General features: G+C 36.8%; 1 protein-coding gene across 4 annotated transcripts in view; it reads left to right on the top strand.

Annotated features, from left to right (window-relative positions):
- Positions 1–19,615, top strand: part of PTPN2 (protein tyrosine phosphatase non-receptor type 2) — an 80,572-nt gene that overhangs the window by 34,602 nt on the left and 26,355 nt on the right. For all 4 annotated transcript variants that reach the window (XM_032875812.1, XM_032875813.1, XM_032875810.1 and 1 more), the window contains exons 3-5: positions 8,049–8,149; positions 13,104–13,202; positions 17,148–17,285. In XM_032875812.1, the coding sequence (XP_032731703.1) occupies positions 8,049–8,149; positions 13,104–13,202; positions 17,148–17,285 (338 nt within the window). The remainder of the gene's footprint in view (positions 1–8,048; positions 8,150–13,103; positions 13,203–17,147; positions 17,286–19,615) is intronic.

The raw sequence follows: 19,615 nt of genomic DNA, 5'->3' as shown, positions 1-19,615 counted from the left end.
ACTGGGACTAGAGACCTCGGGTTATCACAGGGTGTAGTGTCTCACTAACTTGGATGCTAATCTTGTTTCTCCAGGATCAGGTTACTCTTCTTTATATAAATCACAGCTGTGTCTGTGGTCACCCAGGCTGGTAGAGCCAGGACAGACACCGGAATCTACATTTTTAGGCCCCTTAGTCTTCCCTCACCAGCTTTCTTTTCTCTGTGCTGGAGTTCCAGGTATCTACCGTGAAAAGCTCTAGAGGTGTCTGAGCTCTTTCTTTTTGCTGAATTAGGTCACTTTTCTAGTCAGTTAACATAATCTCATCTCCCGTATTGGTTTCAGAATGGTTTAGTAGTGCTTTGTCTTTTGGGGCGCCTGGGTGGCTCGGCTGGTTAAGTGTCTGCCTTTGGCTCAGGGTCCTGGGATTGAGCCTGCGTCAGGCTCCCTGCTCACTGGGGAGTCCACTTTTCCTTCTCCCTCCCCGCTGCTCACCCTCTCTCTCTCTCTCAGATAAATAAAGTCTTTTAGAAAAAAATAGTGATTTGTCATTCTAACAAAATTCTACCATAGTTTAATAATTTGAATATGAAAATTTTCTGGAATTTATTGTATCAACAGTGCTTGAACACTTGCCAACCTAAATTGTTTAGGACACTCTTCCAGGTAAACACTAAAAAGATGGAAGTACAAACTCTTTTTCTCTGTGTTGAATTTATGAGGTTGAAACGAATGAATCAATACAGATTTTCTTGATTCTCTGAACCAAAACTGCTGGCGGCTTCTCTTCCCTTTGTTTGCCTAGCTCAAGCTCCATTCTTTGTGTCCCTCAGACACACGCACCTTAAGGTATTTACTCTGTGCTTGGAACACTCTTAACCAGAATAGTCATATGATTGACATCCTCCAAGTCTTTGCTTAAATGTCACTTGTCTCAGTGAGGCCCACCCTGCCCACTCTATTTAGAATTGCAACCTGTCCCACTCCCATCGTGACTATTCCCCTTCACACTACTTTTTCCCCTCATAGCATTTGTTACTGTGTAAAATATGATTTACTTGGTGGTTTTGCTTATTGCTATCTCCCTCTCTGAGAAGGTAAGCTCCACAAGGGTATGGTGGGTCCTCAGTAGTACTTAGAACAGTCCTCCAATGTAGAAATATTATAATAAATATTTGGTCTACTTTGTTTCTGTGGTATCCCATGGACTTCTGGTTGTAGGGAAAGTACTTTTCCCCCAACTCCCTCTACCCTCCATGTTTTAGGCTCTGTCTTTCCTTAAAGGAAAGATTCTGAGTTTCAAGGAAAATGGTGAGGTGCTTATTGATAAATTGAAATTTGGTGTGTCTCATTTTATACAAACTATTAAAGAGGAAATATGTCCATGTTCCAAAGTACGTTAATGGATTAATTGATTTTACACATTTTTAAAGGATACTTCCCAGGTGTGCTTTTCATTGCATAGACTCTTAGGAATAAAGATCTATTTTCAATTTGGAGATGTGTGAAAGCCGGATTTACTCTAATTGAGTCCTAGCAACATTGTGTCCTAGCAAGTTTAGGAACTGAAAATCTTGATGGACTAAAAGAGATTGAAATCACAGATAGTCAACCTAGTGTTTGAAAAAGATTGAGCCTTGTGAATGTTTCTAGAACAACACCTGCTTGGTTCGCAAGTTGGTGACGGTGTATACCTGGGACATGCTTCCTTGTAACTCTCTGCATTTCTGCCACTGTTTGGTTCTGTCCTCGTCTCTTGATTAAACTGTTAGTGCCTCAGTGTGTTAAGTTGTCTTCCTTTTATTGCAGTCTATGCTCCCCATTGCTGGTAGTTATTTTCTTGGAATCGAATGTGCTTGTGTCAGTCCTCTCGAGAGCTTCATTGAGGTAGCCTGTGCCTGGAGCACAGCACACAGGGCTCTTCAGAGTCTGGCCTCAACATATTTTGGGACTTCTTCGGGCTTTTTCAGTTTTTGGTCCTTCATGATATACCAGTCCCTTTTACTCCTTTGTGTGTATATGCTCCTTCTTCATCTTTGTAATGAAGCCTGCCCATCTCCCTCAGCCTCCTCAGGCATCAGTTGGTCACCTTTCTTTCCACAATACATAGTCCAATAAAGGTGGTACTAGGAATTACTACTTAGTAGAATTTTTTTCTTTTTTCTAATTTTTAATTTTTTAAGTAATATTTAATTTAAAAAAAAATTTTTAAGCTCAGTGTGGGGCATGAACTCATGACCCTAAGATCAAGAACCTGAGCTGAGATCAAGAGTTGGTTATGCAACCAACTGAGCCACCCAGGCACTCCTAGAATTTTTTCTTTTAAAAAGCTTTAAATAAATTATGTGTTATTTTTATGTCATTGTTGCCTGGCTTCTAAAATACATTTGATGATACATACAATGAAAATTGTATATAAAGTTGTTGAAGGATTTAAATGTGAAGAAGGGACCTTTATGGTGGGGGTTCCCTCAGAGAGGCTGTTTAGAGCATAGACTAGGTCTTCATGAAAGAGGTTTGTGTGACAGATGAAGATGGAAGTTGTTAGCCAACTTGGACATACCAGACAATGTAGTGTGGGAAATATGTAGTCTCTTAAGTCATACAACCTAGTTTGAATTTCCTCTTGTGCTTCTCTAGTGTGTGTATGGTAACAACTTGATGTTCCGAGTGTCAGTAAAATGAGCATGATAATGTCAACTTCATAGGGTTGTGAGGATTGTTGCAGAAATTTTGTAAGGTGTGTCATACAGTACCTGACACATTCTAGGAACTGCATTCTATAGTGGTTGTAGGTGGTTATGTTGTTCATAACGGAACTATTCATCAAATTGAGTTTTATTTTCAAAAGAAACAATTGAAATGTCAATACTCTGTGTTTACTAAGGTGTGTGTTTCTTCATTACTATGGTAGTGCATGTATGGTGACTTGGATTTTAGTTCTAGCTTTGCTTTTGGCTCATTGCTTGATTCAAGAGAGAAAATTAATAATATTTATGCCTCACATATTTAACTTGCAGAGTCAAAGAGGGTCAACATATCCGTGAAATGCTTTGCGTTCTTGCAGGGAGGTAACATATAAAATATAGACATTGGTCTTTGAAAACTTATGGTTTCCCTCTGATTGAGAACAGAAGAATTAGAGGGGAAAGTCTTTCACTGCTGTACTAATGGAACTGGTCTTCTCCTTGTCCAGTTGATGATAATGATTGTTTATCTCTGCCTTGGTATAACCTAGGAGGATGGTTATGAGTGTGAATCCTTTTTCCTGTTTGACCTGGAAGACTTTTCAAAAAGGAGATATTTTTACAATAACGATAAGAGGTGAACCAGTGAAGGAGGCAGGGGGTGATTAAAAAAAAAAAAAAAAAGGCTTATTGTGACATTATTGAAAGAGGAAGCTAATCTGTATTGTCAGCTCAGGCCACAACTAGAGCGTCATTTCTTGACAGATGAAACCATTTCTCAGAAAACATACTGTTTGAGGGTAGGAGGTGAAGGGAATATTCATCAGAAGTTTGCTCAATGTTTATCCAATTTACAAGCTACAATTCTATTGGATATTGCATCTCTTCATTCACTTGGTGACAAGAATTAAGAACAGATGTGCCCCCATTTAAAAATATATATATGTGTACATATATACATTCTTGATAGTTCAGCTTTTGGTATTATTAGATGTTGAGAAATAAGATTTCCTGTGATTACTTTTGGGTATCTCATGTAGTGCAGTTTGAACTGTCTTCATTTTTCTCCCTTTTCTGGATTTTTTTAAAAATAGGAAAGAGGGGGGCGCCTGGGTGGCTCAGTGGGTTAAGCCTCTGCCTTCAGCTCAGGTCATGATCTCAGGGTCCTGGGATGGAGCCCCGCAGGGAGCCTGCTTCCCTTCCTCTCTCTCTTGCCTGACTCTCTGCCTACTTGTGATCTCTGTCTGTCAAATAAATAAATAAAATCTTCCAAAAAAAAAAATTAGGAAAAAGGGAGATAACCATATCCTTATTTAGAATGATGGTAAAGTACTGGGGGCTTTGGGGCTTAATACTCAGAGCCCAGGGATTATAGGACTCTTTAATAATCTCATTTCAGAGGTTTCTGGGCAGAATAAACTCTGGCAGAGGAGAAAGCATTTAACTTTCTAGTGTTTTTATTTTTATTTTTTTTTATACAAATTCAGAAGTTAGAACTCTGTTTTGAAATGAACACTTCACAGGTTTTGGGCTGATTGATAGTAATAGGGCAGGGAGAAAGGGGACGTTTGACTCCCAGGTTGTGAGGGGACCTGTGTCTGCTCTCACAGATATTTTAAGCCATATATGAAGTGATGATTCCTAATTGGAGACGAGCCATTGTCTGTTATCTTTGCTAGAGAATATAAATCATAAAGTCACAGTTTCTCATAAAAAGGCTTTGATAGTTTCACTTCCTGAAATGTACTGTATAGTTACTATCTTTGTAGATAGTTTTAACATGATATATTTTAGTTAACACTAGAAATTCTCTTTTTTCCCCTATGGAATCAGAATGTTAAATATGCTTTAAAGTTTTTATTAATCTTCTTAATAAAGCAGAAGAATTAAAATAAATTTCTGATAATGTAGGTGAATTACAGAGTTTTGTTTCTAATTAGTTGTGAGATGAAAATATAGGTTCAACCAACATCTGTAGCCAGTTCTAAGTAGCTAGAGAGTTTTCCCAAGGAGTACCTTTATGTTTTGGTCTTAATCTGCTGGCAAAATTTAAAAATTTTTTCTTGAGAAAATTCTCAGTGTTCCTTTGCTTTTCTTGACTGTATAAATAAATGTGAGAGGGAAGCAAGGCCACCATTTGGGGCCAGACTCTGCAGGACCCTGGGTGTCTTTTAGGTAGCACTCTGCTCCCTTTGGTCAGACCCTGGGGCTCCAGGAAATGTATTTGTGCTTTTACCACTGTGTGATTCTGTGTTTTCAATGTATTGGAGTGACTGCTGGTGTAGATTTTAAAGCTAGAGGGGAAAAAACTGAATTCTAGTTCAAGGTCCCAAGGGCAGGGTATAAACTGCCAAAGGTCTTTCTCTGGGTTCCTTTTCTTCAGATGACCACCTGCAAGATAACTTCATTCCCAGCGCGCTGGAGAGGAACTTTCCCGGTTTTTATGGATTCTTGCTTCTGTTGGCCAAATTGCTTTTTTCACTTGTGCAATAGATAGGATTAACCTTTGGGGTTTGGGTTCTTTCTGTGATTACAACATGAGGAAATACATTCCTTTGGTATTCTATTTAGTGGAACACGAATTTTAGGGATGGTGTGGCATTCTACAAGGGGACATTCTCCTGCTTTATCTAGTGTTATCTAGGAGATATATGGTCTTTGTTTTGCTAATTAGGTAGCTGGCCTTTTTACCAGCTCACTAATTTAACTGTTAAAGGGTGATTAAGCTGTTAAAAAAAAAAAGTGACTGTTTAAAAAAAAAAAAAAAAAGTGCTTGCTGACATCATCTTTCCGAGAACACTAGTATAAGTGATTTACTATAACAAGATCTTAGTTTTTCCTGTTGGCAAATGACATGTAATATTTACAGAGGTCTTGGGTTCAGTCCAGCAGAAACATCTCAGATAAATTGATGTGTGAAACTGTAGCCATTTACCATTTTCTTTCATATGGAGATAATGTAAACAGGTTTTGTTTTAAGTTTAAAAAGTGGGGAGAAAAAGGATATTTAGTATAAATTTCCTTCAGGAAAGCAGTTTAAATTGAAGGTATTCTCCAGAGTGTTCAGTGTATAATTCAGTTACATTCTTCTGACAGTTGTGTATTTAGGATACTAAGCCAGTGTTAACTGTGTTATGTCGCATGTACTCTCTCTCCCTGAGAAAACGTCTCCTTATTCATCAAAATGATTAACAAGGTAAAATTTTGTAGTCTACATATTTAAATCAGCATAAATTCTAAATCTGTGAGATTTTTACTTTTTTTAACCGTAAAGCATGATTTTTAATGGCTCCATTAAAGTAATACATCTTTCATGTATACTGTAATTGTTGTACATTTTGGAAATTTGTGTTATTTCCCCTTTTGTGTGTTACTGTTAATCCCTGTGTCTGTCTCTGGCTATATGCGTTGGTTTCATTTGCAGAAATGGGAACCTTGGATTTTAAAGGATTTATACCTGTTACTCTCAACGAGGCATCTGAAACTTCTCTTATAGTTTCATCTACTGCTTACTAAGGGGCTAGATATGGCCTTGACAGCACCGGGAATTATCATTAAAAAAAAAAAAAATTGCCAAAAATCTTGAAATTAAAAAAAAAGTTATCTTTTCATTTTAATTTGCATTTCTTTAATAGATTAAATAAATGTTATTCAACTTTATTAGTCTTTGTGTATTGTCCTTGCTCACTTTTTAGAAACAGAGGTCTCTCATTTCTTACTGATAGGTACTCTTCATATCTTAATGCTTTGGTTGTATTTTTGGGGTTTTTTATGAGCATTCATGACATTTTCTTAATTTTGAGGCGTGTTTTTAAAAAACTGATGTGTAGTGGACATACAATATTATATTATTTTCAGGTGCACAATATATTGATTCAGCATTTATATGCATTCTGAAATGCTTACCACAATAAGTGTAATTACCATCTGTCGCCATAGAAAAGTTATTAGAATATTATGGACTATATTCCCTATGCTGTACTTCTCATGCAAGGAATTTACTTATAACCAGAAGTTTTTTTTTAATTTATTTGACAGAGATCACAAGTAGGCAGAGAGGCACGCAGAGAGAGAGGAAGGAAAGTAGGCTCCCTGCTGAGCAGAGAGCCCTATGTGGGGCTCCATCCTAGGACCCTGGGATCATGACCTGAGCCAAAAGCAGAGGCTTTAACCCACTGAGCCACCCAGGCGCCCCATAACCAGAAGTTTGTAACTCTTTTTTTTTTTTTTTGACAGATCACAAGTAGGCAGAGAGGCAGGCAGAGAGAGACAGGAGGAGGCAGGCTCCCTGCTGAGCAGAGAGCCCGATGTGGGACTCGATCCCAGGACCCTGAGATCATGACCTGAGCCGAAGGCAGAGGCTTTAACCACTGAGCCACCCAGGCGCCCCAGAAGTTTGTAACTCTTAATCCCCTTCCCCTGTTTTGCTCATCTTCCCACCCTCCTACTCTCTGACAGCCACTGGTTTTGTTCTCTGGGTTTATGCATCTGTTTTTGTTTTTTGTTTTATTTTTTTTAGATTCCACATATAAGTGAAGTCATTTTTTTTTTTTTTTTTTTTTTTTTTTGCCTGACTTATTTCAATTGGTATAATACCCTGTAGGGTCATCCATGTTATTGAAGATGGTGACATTTTTACTTTTAAACGCTAGAAATATATCTAAACTAGATCTATTTATCTGTTGTGTTGTCCTGTAAAGAATTAGAATATTCCAGGTCGCCTGGCTGTCCCAGTCAGTAGAGCATGCGACTCTTAATCTTGGGTTTGTGAATTCAAGCCCCATATTGGGCATGGGGCCTACTTTAAAAAAAAAAAAGAAGAAGAAGAAGAAGAAGAAGAAAGAAAGAAAAAGAATTAGAGTATTCCGTCTGTATTTTAAAATCTTTAACACTTAATTTACATACAATTAAGTACTGAAAATTATTTAAATATAGTTGAATGCAGATCAATTGAATGAAGAAAATGAACAGTAGCTACCATGGAAATCCAGTCTTCTCTATCTGAGGCCATTTTGGATTTTTTTGTAGGTAGACCTAACAGTTCTTAGGCACCAAGACTCTAAATGAATCTTTACTTTTAGGACGGTAGGTGCTTTATTCCTTTTACTATATTTTACTCTTTGGTTAATTTTTCTGTTACAGTAGCTAACCTACTACAAACAAAAGCATTTCCAGTACCACAGTAACGAACAACAAGTTTCATTTTTATGCTTCCTTCATATAAAAGAGAATAATTTAGGACTTGACTCAACTCTCCTGTGGTACTAGTTTATTTTTCTTTGTTTCTTCTATCATTTTAAAAGTACCCAGAACATTACTATTAGAGTAAAAAAGAAGTGAGAAGTTTGAAATGACAATTATGCTTATCATTCTCTGTTTCAGATGATCACAGTCGTGTTAAGCTGCAAAATGCTGAAAATGATTATATAAATGCCAGTTTAGTTGATATAGAAGAAGCGCAAAGGAGTTACATCTTAACACAGGCAAGTGATGGGATGTCAAGCAAATGCCTTGCAGTGCAGTTACCGTGGTTGGTCTGCTTTGAAACATAGCTAAAAGGATGTCTTTACTTCTTTTGGAAATGAAATACCATTTCAGTTTTTTCTGTCATTATGTAGTAAAATGTAGATACCTCAGTGTTTTGCAGGTATGTACGTGAACATGAAATTAAAGTTATTTTTAAAAAGGAAATTTCTTTAATGAATGGCTTACACTAGTTCTTTTAAGGCAAATTATCTTCCTTCCTTCCTTTATACTGATACAAAATGTTTGTTAATGTTTTGTTAAATTCTCTTCACATAATCTCTATCATAACCAAAAGCCCTTCTCAACCCCTTTCTCTGGCATACGTTTTCAGAGAATATGAACATGCCTTTGATGATGTCTGGCCTTTGCTCAGAGTGAGGATAGTAAGACCAGGTGCCCCGAATATTGGCTGGGAGGCCAGAAAGCATGAGGGTTCCTTGTGGCATTCTGCCCAGTTGCTTCTTGGCACATTGGCCACACCCATATTCCAGCACTAGTACTCTTTCATTGTTTGAAAATAGAAATTATTTTGGTTTATCCACACCAGCTACTCTTTATCAAATGACAAGAGACTTAATGAGTAGTGCTGTTATATCCCCCAGTTAATGATTTTTAAATTCAAAAGATAAGGTATATGTTTGTAATATTTGAGCTTTTTAAAAATTTGGGTCAGAATAACCTGTTATTGAAAGAGACAACAGTTTCATATAGTAAAAAGATATTCTATTGGACTATTTCTGATTGACAGGAAATGAAAACTAATTACTTCATTTTACTTAAAGTAGCTGCTATATGTTAAAAAAAAAAAGAGAGAGAGAGAAACCGTTTTTAAAAATGGCAAGAACATAAAATCACAGTTCAAGGCAGAATATAAGGGTAGACAATATACCTGTGAAAAGATACATAATTTTTCTAGTCATTAGGGAATATAATTTTAAACCAGTGGCCACCTCTCATTTTTTACCAGTGAAAATAGCAGAGATTTAAAAGTTTATAATACTCAGTAGTTAAATATGTACAGACATAAAGATATATGTGAAGGTGTTTATTGCAGCTTAGTTTTAATAGCACAGGACCAGAAATAATAGGACAGAAATAATCTGTGAGGGATTGGCTAAATATATTATACATACAGCATTAGTATTGGTTATTTCTAAGAATTAGGAATAATCAAACTTTATTGTTTTCTGCCTTTTTGTAATATTTGGAGTTTTTCTTAGGAGGATTTATGACATTTTTAATAAACTCATTTTTTAGAATTTTAGTTTACTTTCTGTTTGAAAAAAACCTATCATGTTCAAAAATATAAAAGAAATAATTACCCTAGATCCCTTCTCACACCTTTCTTTCTCTCTCTCTCTCTCTCTCTCTTTCTCTCCCTTTTTCCCCAGTCTTGTTTATTTGTTCTTTTTTTCTCATCATAATCCTAAATTTTGTAGGTGCTTCTCAGGTTTCTGATTTAGGAGTTTATTCCCCCCTTTCAGTCTACATCTGAGACTTCAACTCTCGGAAACTGCATTCAACCTTTATATTTTAAGAGAATATAGACACTGGATTCACAGCATCTGTGCCCAAATCCTGTCCAACTACTTCATTAGGTATTCATTCATCTGACAAAGATTTATTGAGTATCTGCTGTGTGGTAGGCATTATTTAAATAAAATGGGCAGTGGGGCACCTGAGTGGCTCAGTTAGTTAAGCATCTGACTCCAGCTCCACGTTGGGCTCCATGCTGAGCATAGCATCTGCTTGAGATTCTCTTTTTTTCCCTCTCCAACTGCCCCTCCCCCCCCTTAAAATCTTTAAAAAATTAAATAGACATTACGTAAAACATTGTTGTTAGGAACTTTATTTTTACATCATAGTAGGAAATAAAATTAGTAACAGCTAGCAATTTTGTAACCTTATTCTATACTTTATGTGTTTTGTATAATTTAAGGTTCAAAATAACTCTCTGGTAAACACTGGTTTTATGCACGAGGAGTTATCTAAAGAGACCAGGAACATTAAACATCTTTACCAAGCCCGTGCAACAAGTGAGTTGAAGCCAGATTTGAAGTCCCTTTGGCTCCATGGGTCATGTTCTTAATCATTTAGCTCTCCTACCATAAGATTGCTGTGTGACTTTGGACAAGCTACCTAACTCCCCAAGCCTATGTGTATATATCTATATTATAGATGTCTACCTATATTATCTCTGAAACAGTGCTAAGAGCAACTTTTATAGTTCCTGGTACTGTGGTAAGCCCTCCATGGATTATTCATTGTGGCATGTGTTACTGCTCTTTATTATTAGTAGTAATAGTAGTAGTAATGGTTCTCTTATAAAATGTTGTAAATCCCATTGTGATAAAGAAAAATGCCTACAAATTGTGTTTAAGTGCCCTGTCCCTATTGGACTGTGCTGTGTGTCCTGATAGAGCTCCCCGCATTTAGAGTTGGAGGACTCGGAAGGCTGTCTTAGGCTTTTTTATTCTTTCCTGAATTTCCCCCCTATGTTATTATAATTATCCCCCAGGTCTTCACTGGATATTTTTATCCAGATGACTCATTTACATCGCAAATTCTGTATTTTCTACATCTAACTCTTCTTTTTCTTTTTCTTTGTTTTTTTTTTTTCCTTTTTTAAACCAAGCCAGCTCGCTTCCTGTTTTTCCCACCTGGGTGAAAGCTATCCTCACCTTCTACCGAATCCTAATGCAATTGCTTTTTAATTTATTTCCTTGCTACCAGTCCCTCCCTTCCTAACCTGTCTTTTTAGCAATGCCTCCAGTTATTTTTGTAACATACAAATCTGATCACATCACTTTACTTCTTAAAAAGTTTGGTGACTGTTTCCTGCATTCAGGACCCTCCACACTCTACAGGTGTGGTTTCCTACTGTATACTTACCTTTACTTTGCCCTCATTGGTTTCTTTGTCTCTCCCAAATGTACCCTATACTTGCACGTGCCTTGTCTTATTCTTGGAATGGACCCTGGCTTGCTCCCTGTCCTTCTACGATGCCTCCCTATATCAGTTCCCTCCTCATTTTTAAGGCTCTGTTGTACCATCCTCCCTACTTGGGAAGATCTGATGGTTTACCCCTCACTCTTGTGGTGCTTGATATGTTTCAGTTAGTAGAACAAGGACTTCTCCTTGCCTCTTAGTAAGCTCTTCGAAGGCTGGGGATATTTTATAGGACACAAAACTAGAGATGCTGAATGTTTGTTAAAACCTTAGCTATTCTAATTGTCGTTTGTTGCTTCTTTTTGTCACCTTTTTCCTCTGTAAAAAAAAATTTTTTTTAAAGATTTTATTTATTTGACAGAGACACAGTGAGAGAGCTAACACAGGCAGGGGGAGTGGGAGAGGGAGAAGCCGGCTTCCCACCTGCTTCAGGGAGCCTGCTGCGGGGCTCGATCCCGGGACCCTGGAACCATGACCTAAGCTAAGGACAGATGCTTAATTGATTGAGCCACCCAGGCACCCCTCCTCTGAATTTAAAAAAAAAAAAAAATTATATATAATCATTCCTTGCTGTAAATCTCCACTTCGCAAAAAACAAACAAACAACAAAAACTGTTAGTATTGCTTGTAGGTGGAAGATCTGAGAAATAACCCACACTACGACCTTAGAACCACTGACAGAATGTGTTTTGTGTTTCCATATGTATACACACTAAGGAGTGATTTCTCTGGTGAATGGATAGATCCATTTTTCTAAATGAAAGAAAAGGCATTCATTTTAACTGGTGATTTTCTCACTTCGTTTTGTTTTAGAAGTAGATCAAGTAATAGATAATACACATTGAGTGAGGAGAACAGTATCTTCAAACATTTGGTTGTCATTACTCGGGATTCTGAGTGGATTTCTGGCCTTTTTATAACGTAGAAGCTTAGAGTTTATTAATTTAAATAATATTAATAAGGAATCTGCTATACAGCAGGGAATACAACTGCATAAAAGATGCTTTCAGCCTCAAACCTTGTTTGTCAGGGGAAGCTGAAGTTCCAGGAGACCTGGCCTCCGGCCCGAAGCTGCCCCTCCCTCTGCCCTGTGAGGAGAGTGCTTGCTGACTCGGCCGTTAGTTGCAGGAGAGCCTCATTCATTTTCACCTGTAAAATAAGCTATAATTTGACCCTGGCCTTTTCATCTCTTATTTGCCCTTTCTTCTGCCCTGTGCTCCCATTAAGTAAAATGTGAAGATAATTGGATTTGAACCCCCCCCATAGTATGAGCCATTGCCTCTTTTAAGTCTTCTATTGAGGTCACACATGCTGTGGTTTTGTAGATCAGCAGCTACAGGCACTTTGAAATTTCTGCTTTTTCTGGAAATCTTTTTCTGGTTCACTTGGGGTGGTTGGTTGGCCAGTGATGGTACAGATTTCCTCTTTCGTAGGACTGCCATGATCCATGGCAGGCAAGGCCTCTTCCTGGTATGAAAGCTGAAAGGGACAGAAATTTTCTTTGCAGCTAGAACATGACCAGTCAGATATTCCTGTCCATATTTTGACTCTGGTTTGTTGAAAGGTTATGCGTGATTGCTATAGCCACCTTCTTATCGCGATGCCAACAAAGTGAAGTGATGGTAGTACCAGGGTCCGGAGCACTGTCCCAGGTGGACTCCTTTGAGCAGAATCTTGCCTTGACATTGGTTCCCACTGAAGCCTGGCTTTCCAGCCCTCAACTCTGAAAGTCAGCTGATAACCTAAAAAATTCCTTTTTGGCCTAAGTCAATAAAAGTCAGTTTTGATCATTTATAAGCAACTAGTACAGACTGATTTTTTACTCTAGTGGATTTAAATTCATGATTTACTTATTATGATTCAGTACATTGTTCTTAAACCAGAAGCATACTTGAAGGAATTTTCCTTGAACCTTGTTCCATCTCCTTTCTCTTACCTCCTTTTTCTTCTCTATTCTTACAGGGTCCACTTCCTAATACAGGTTGCCATTTCTGGCTCATGGTTTGGCAGCAAAAAACCAAAGCAGTTGTCATGCTAAACCGAGTTGTGGAGAAGGAATCGGTGAGTAATACTTAATATTTACAACTTAGTGTACTGCCTGTATCATTAGCTTATAAATGTTTTCATATTTCTTTTGGGATATTCATTAATTTATTGGTTTTGGCCTTGAATTGCTAAAGGCTCTGGTCAGGGTATTCCTTACCAGAAGTAGTATATCCTTTTCCTTTCTTGCCTTAAGTATTTATTTATTTATTTTTTTTTTTTTAAATATTTTATTTATTTATTTGACAGACAGAGATCACAAGTATCTTGGCTTAAGTATTTAAACAATAGTTGTACACCACTACTCTCCAAGATGTAAATATAGTGAAACACATATTGACCAGTGGTGACATAGAGCTTTGGACTCCCTAGGCTTTATTAGAATTTTTATAATTTATTATCATCAAAATCTTGAAAAGTTTGTAAAAGATTTAAGTGACAGGTTTTTGTTAACCTATATGAATTTTTATTGGCTTTTAGGTCATGAGACCATAAGTTTGGGAATGTATAAATTTATTGAAACTTGAGGTACTGTCTAAACACAGTGCTAATTAGTTAAATCTTTTAACTTTTGCACTTTTAGGTTCTTTTTCTGTCAAAGAAACACATTGGAAAGTATTGTCAGTAAGGTCTTTTCAAGCCTAAGATCTTCTTCAGATTCCTGATTCTTACTTTTATCTAAATTAATATTTGGTCGCCTTCGATGGTGGTACAAATTATTCTACTCTCTTTCTAATCCCAAGTGGCATTCACATACCAGAATGTCTAGCAATGTTAGCATAGTTGTTTACAGTGGCTTTTTCATGGCTTCCAATGTGACTTAAAAATTAAGTGATGATGACATTGTTTGAACAATATGAGCAGCATTGCAAAGTAGTGTAAGTTTCATCTCTCCTTTTGGAGTATAATTACTATATTCATAAGATAAGAGGGCCACTAGAAATTAGAGATCATATTTATGGTGGTTGGGACTAGGTGCCTCATAAGATTCAAGTTTAATAATTCTGGGGAAGATTATTTCATGGGTGATATTGCTTTGTTTATGAAGAGGCCCCTAATGTCTGATTATCTTTCTTTTTATGCTGTTAGCAGGCATTGCTGGTCAGTGCTTAGTTCCTTATTTAGTTAAGGGTTACAAAATAGTGATATTCCAATTTTATCGTTCCCTCTTAAATTTTTGTTGGAATACTTCTATAGAAAGAAACTTTCAAAGTGCCTAGGGGCAGAGTCAGTTAAGCGCCTGACTCTTGGTTTAGGCTTATGTTGTGATCTCAGGGTTTTGGGATCAAGCACAGAGTCTGCTTAAGTTTCTCTCTCCCTCTTCCTCTCCCTCCCCCGCCCCGCTTCTCTACCAAATAAAAAAAAAGGAAGAAAGAAAGAAAGAAACTTCCCTTCTAGTTAGTTGACCACTTTTATATAGGAAAGCAGTTTTCAAAATAGTTGATTCCCTAGTGTCTCAACAGGTGACCAGTTAGATTTTTTTGGTGTGGGGACAGGGGCAGGAAGGGATCAGTTACTATGAACTCCTAGATTTAATCATATATGGCTCCATTGCAGTTATTATATGTCTTAGTAGTTGAATTATTTCTCTGTTAGCTAGCAGGAATCTCTGCAAGTTGGGCTCTGAGTCAGAAATCTAAGAGATAAAACCAAAGAGTCTTTAATAATTTTCTTACTATCTGGAATGACTCCTTAACCTCTTCTTCATAGAATCAGCCATTTCTCTAAGGATCCTTGGTTTCTTTTATTGGACAATGGTATTTCAAGATGACAGTAAAAATAGGAATGTTTACTGATGCTGGGTTTATCATTGTTTTTAGAGCTTTTTAGTGAACAGAGCTAAGGAAAATATGTGTTTGTGTGTTAGATAACATACTTCAAGGGTTCATACTGATACTTCAATTCAAATTTAGAACAGTAGGGGGATGGCTTAACGCTTTCCATCTTGTATCAGTTGCCTTCTTTTTCCATACCATGAATCCAGCTTCTCAAAGACACAACGGATAAAGAATATTTCATGACTCATTTACTTTGTCCCATGTTAAACACCAAAAATACTCATAATAAGAGTATCAGCTCCATCACCAAAGTAATTACTGAATAAGTTTTAAATTTTTTATGTTTTTCCCATCTCGTTCTGTTTTTAAGTTGTACTTTACCTACATTGTCAAAGTATATAAAATCCTACCTATACTGTGGTCTGTCTTATATCCCTTGTAAAATCTTAGTTCTATATATAAATATATATTTAATTTACACTGTTGGTCTTACTGCTGTCTCTCCAGTCATTCTGTAGATAGCTCATTCTGTAGCGCATACTAAAGAGGGAACTCATGGGCATTATAGTTCCTGATTTCTTACCTGTCGATGAGAGTTTACTGTGCTGTCCTAATGCTTAAAAGTCACTTTGGCAGGATATAAAATCTTGGCTCACATTTGCTTTTCTTTGAGCAACTTAAATACATTACTCCCATTTCCTTTTGGCATTACAGATTACTGACAAAGTCAATTGAATATCTGATTTTATTTCCTTTGTAAGTCATGTGTTCTTTTTTATCTAGGTTACCCAAAAGCTTTTTTTTTTTCCTTCAAATCCCGTTAATTTTACCAAAATAGTCTTAAATGTTGGTTAGTCAAGGGTCAGTTTTTCCAGATGCATAGTATGTTCTTTAAATTGTATTCATTTTACTTGTTAGTATTTACTCTTTGCTTGCTTTAGTGTTCTTTTTTGGGTCCTCCTGTGATACACACTAGATTTTCTTTGCTTATTTTTATATTTGTCTCTTTCTCTTAACTCCTGTCTTTCGCTCCATTTCTTTTTTATTTAAGAAATGTCTTCCTTTTCCTCTTCTTGTTTTCCTAGGACATTATCTGATGTGTTTATTCATGCCTCTGTTCCTTTTAGTTTCGTCTTCCTTTCTGAAATGATGTGTTCTTTGATTCCTAGTTTTTTTCTGTTTCCTATCTCTGCATTTCTGAGTTGTTCTCACTTACACTCTTACACCTCTTGGATCTTATTTAAAATGTCTTTTAGCACCCTTGGAAGTATCAGCTTATAGTAAATTATTTGTTTGGAGGTGTTGTTAACTGTTTGTGATTTGGAAAAGAAGAAATGACCATATTTTATAAGGATATTTTTGTGGGGGTTTTTTTCCCCCTAACGAAGTGGCTCTTTATCTCACCTTGCCACATACTTTGGCTTTTGGGAAGTTGCTTTTATCGTCACAAATAGGAATTCCATATTAGTATCTCTGCCAAAATATACTAACTCTAGATAAAGGGGGCTTATCTTCTTACTCTTTTTTTAAAGATGCTATTTATTAGAGAGAGGGAGAGAGCATAATCAAGAGGAGGGCAATAGGGAGAGAGATAAGCATGCTCCCTGCTGAGTGGGAGCCCTGAGACAGGGGGCTCTTTCCCAGGACCCTGAGATCATGACCCGAGCCAAAGTCCAATGCTTAACTGACTGAGCCACCCAGGCGCCCCTAAGGAGACTTATATTATGATTCATTCCCCTGACTTAATTTTGTTATTTCTAGGTAAGTAGTATTTGGTAGCAGATTCACAGGTATTTGTAGAAAATACTTGTAAAATAAAACCTTTTCAATACTGTTTGAAGAAAAGATTCTTTCAAGGGGTTGATAATTTTAGAAATGTAAAGTGAATTGCCAGTATGATGTTAAAATATAGGTTATCACGCTTTAGAAATGACAGATTCACTTTTATGAACGTATCTGTTGATGGCTTTTTTTTTACTATAAGTTATAGTAACATTTAACAGACCTGCTTTTATAAAATGCCAATCTTATTAAAATACATTGATCATCTAATGTAGTACAATTGTTCGTAGATTTGGGTACTTGAAAAAAATATAACATGTATGTGTGTGGTTTGTCTTCCATTCCCAGCTTTTTAGAGTTCCATAATGTCTATGAACTAATATCTACATATCCTTAAATTTAGGTTAAATGTGCACAGTACTGGCCGACAAAAGATGATCGAGAGATGCTGTTTAAAGAAACAGGATTCAGTGTGAAGTTCTTGTCAGAAGATGTGAAGTCATATTATACAGTACATCTACTGCAGTTAGAAAATATCAATGTAAGACTCTTCATGCCCAAAAGATTGGACCTTATATTGCTGATTTTCAGAATTATTTTTTTGTCATTAGATTTGAAGTTTGGGGCTGCACATACATTTCGATAGTATCTAAAATAGTATGTAGTCATAACCATAGGGTTTACATTGTGTTTCCTACATGTGGTAGCTCTCTGAGGACCCTTGAGAAAACCTAGAAACAAAGGATTTTGAAGTTCAGGTCGATATATGAGGATTGTAGAGAGGATGAAGAGAGAGCTTTACAATCAAGCTAACCTGGATTCAGATCCTGGATTTGAATTGGATTTGGATTTGATTCAAATTCAAATCCAGAATTGAATTTGAATTGGATTCAAAACCTGGATTCAAATCTTTTGTTTAGTAGAAATGTCCCTGGGTCCTGTTGCTCAGCATCCCTCACCCTTTCCTTATCTGTAAAGCTGAGACTGTAATAGTGCCCTCTCAGGGCTGTCATGGAGATCAAAGGAAGATGTGTACGCAGGCCACCTGATGTAGAATAGGCGCCCAGTAAACATGGCAGGACTTGGTGCTTCTGAGAGTGGCAGGCAAGTCAAGAAAGTCACTTAGTGGAATGTTGTTGATTCAGATGATTGGCCACAGAAATTTGTCCTTCCTGAATTTTGGAAAATGGTGAAATAAATTTAGCATATGGTCCCAAGAACATTTATTGGCATCTTTTCCAGAAATATGAGAATTGTTCCTGCTTTCTTGGTTGAGATACATGTACCTGGTGGATTATGAACCTGCTATTGTCAAGTTGAGGATTAAGACGTTTCTCCCCCTTTTACCACCTACATGTCTTCTTTGTGTTGTAATCAGGATAACTGGAAAATATAATATGCTCTTAGGAGGTAGGACAACTAGAAAATAGGAAAATGTTTGTTTGCCAAAAAATGATTTCAGGAATGTATCTAGTCTGTATAGTGAGATACTGTTTTAGTTAACCATGAACTGAATGAAATGATTAACATGGGGTCATTGACCAAAAAAAGTTTTATAGGAGGGGCTATATAAAGTGCATACACACGCACACATACTTTTAGAGATGAAGAAATACATTTTATGGTAGCTCTCTTGGAATGCCTCTGTTTTTGCGGCATACTATAAGGACAGGTGCACAGTGTTGAGGGCCGAGGCCCAGTTTCCCCTGACATCCATAACTAAGCTTTTTATGTGATCTCTTAGGTTATCTAAGAAGTCTTAAGATTGGGAATTACAAGACTTAAATTTATTTATAAATTTCTCTTATTGTAGTTTTTTGTACCAACTGTTCCATTTACATATGTCTTAAGCTGCCCTGACCTACATCAGCAACTGTTTGACACTAGCCTGTGCAGTACTCATTCCCAGAAACAGAATGCTTTTCTATAAACTTCCCATGATTCTTCGAATCATCTTCTCTTGGTATTTATCCCAGGTACCTCCTCTGCTTCTGGCATAAAAACTTACTTGAATGGAGAAGGTCATAGATGTTTTTCCCTGTTTCTGACACCTATCCTAATTAAGAGTTGATTATACCTTAATAATAAAATGAGTTTTGTTTTTTATCATTTTGCCAAGCACTTTTACTTATATATGATTTGACCCCTAGTCTTCCTATAATGTGATAGAGTAAATATTCTTAATATTTCCATATTTCCAGTATTTTTAAAAAAACTATAATCCGTTCAGATTATAAGATTTTTCCTGTAAATAGATTACTCAGCTGATAAGTGACAGGCCAGAACTCAAATCCAGATCTCTTGACTTGGAATGACATATGGGGCTAAGTCTTTTGAAAAAAGTGCTAATTGTCCTAGTAAAGGAAGATTCTTGGTTCTAAAGCATCTTTCTGTGAACTATGAACTGGCCAACCACTGTTTCAGTTGTTAGTGACTGAGTGATTTTTTATTGGCCTGGGTTCAGAATCCACCATAATTAATAGCAACAGTATGCTTACATTCTATCTTACAATCTTTAGTAAGAACTAGGAATGTTAGAAGAACAAAGTAGCATTTCGACATGAGAAGCAGAATTGCATTTGGTTAAGTATTTCCACTCTGGATCCAGATTGCCTGAGTTGAAATCCCAGGCTGTGTGGCTGGTTCCACTGTTTACCCTCTGTGTGTCAGTTTCTCATCTACAGAATGAGGATAAGGACCACATGCCTCAGAGGGTTGCTATAAGGATCAAGGGAATTAATGCTATAACAGGCCTAAGACTCCATGCAGAATTCACAATTAGTAGCTTTAGTTGTGTGCATCTGTTTCCTTTGTCATATCAGTGAATTGGGAAGGACTACAGGAGCAAGGGCAGTTGAGAAGAATAAGTTG

The sequence above is a fragment of the Lontra canadensis genome, unplaced genomic scaffold (assembly GCF_010015895.1).
Source record: "Lontra canadensis isolate GAN:19392208 unplaced genomic scaffold, GSC_riverotter_1.0 scaffold57, whole genome shotgun sequence".
In the NCBI taxonomy this organism is placed as follows: domain Eukaryota; kingdom Metazoa; phylum Chordata; class Mammalia; order Carnivora; family Mustelidae; genus Lontra; species Lontra canadensis.
The sequence above is the reverse complement of the archived record's forward strand: the minus strand, read 5'-3'. Positions and strand labels throughout refer to the sequence as shown.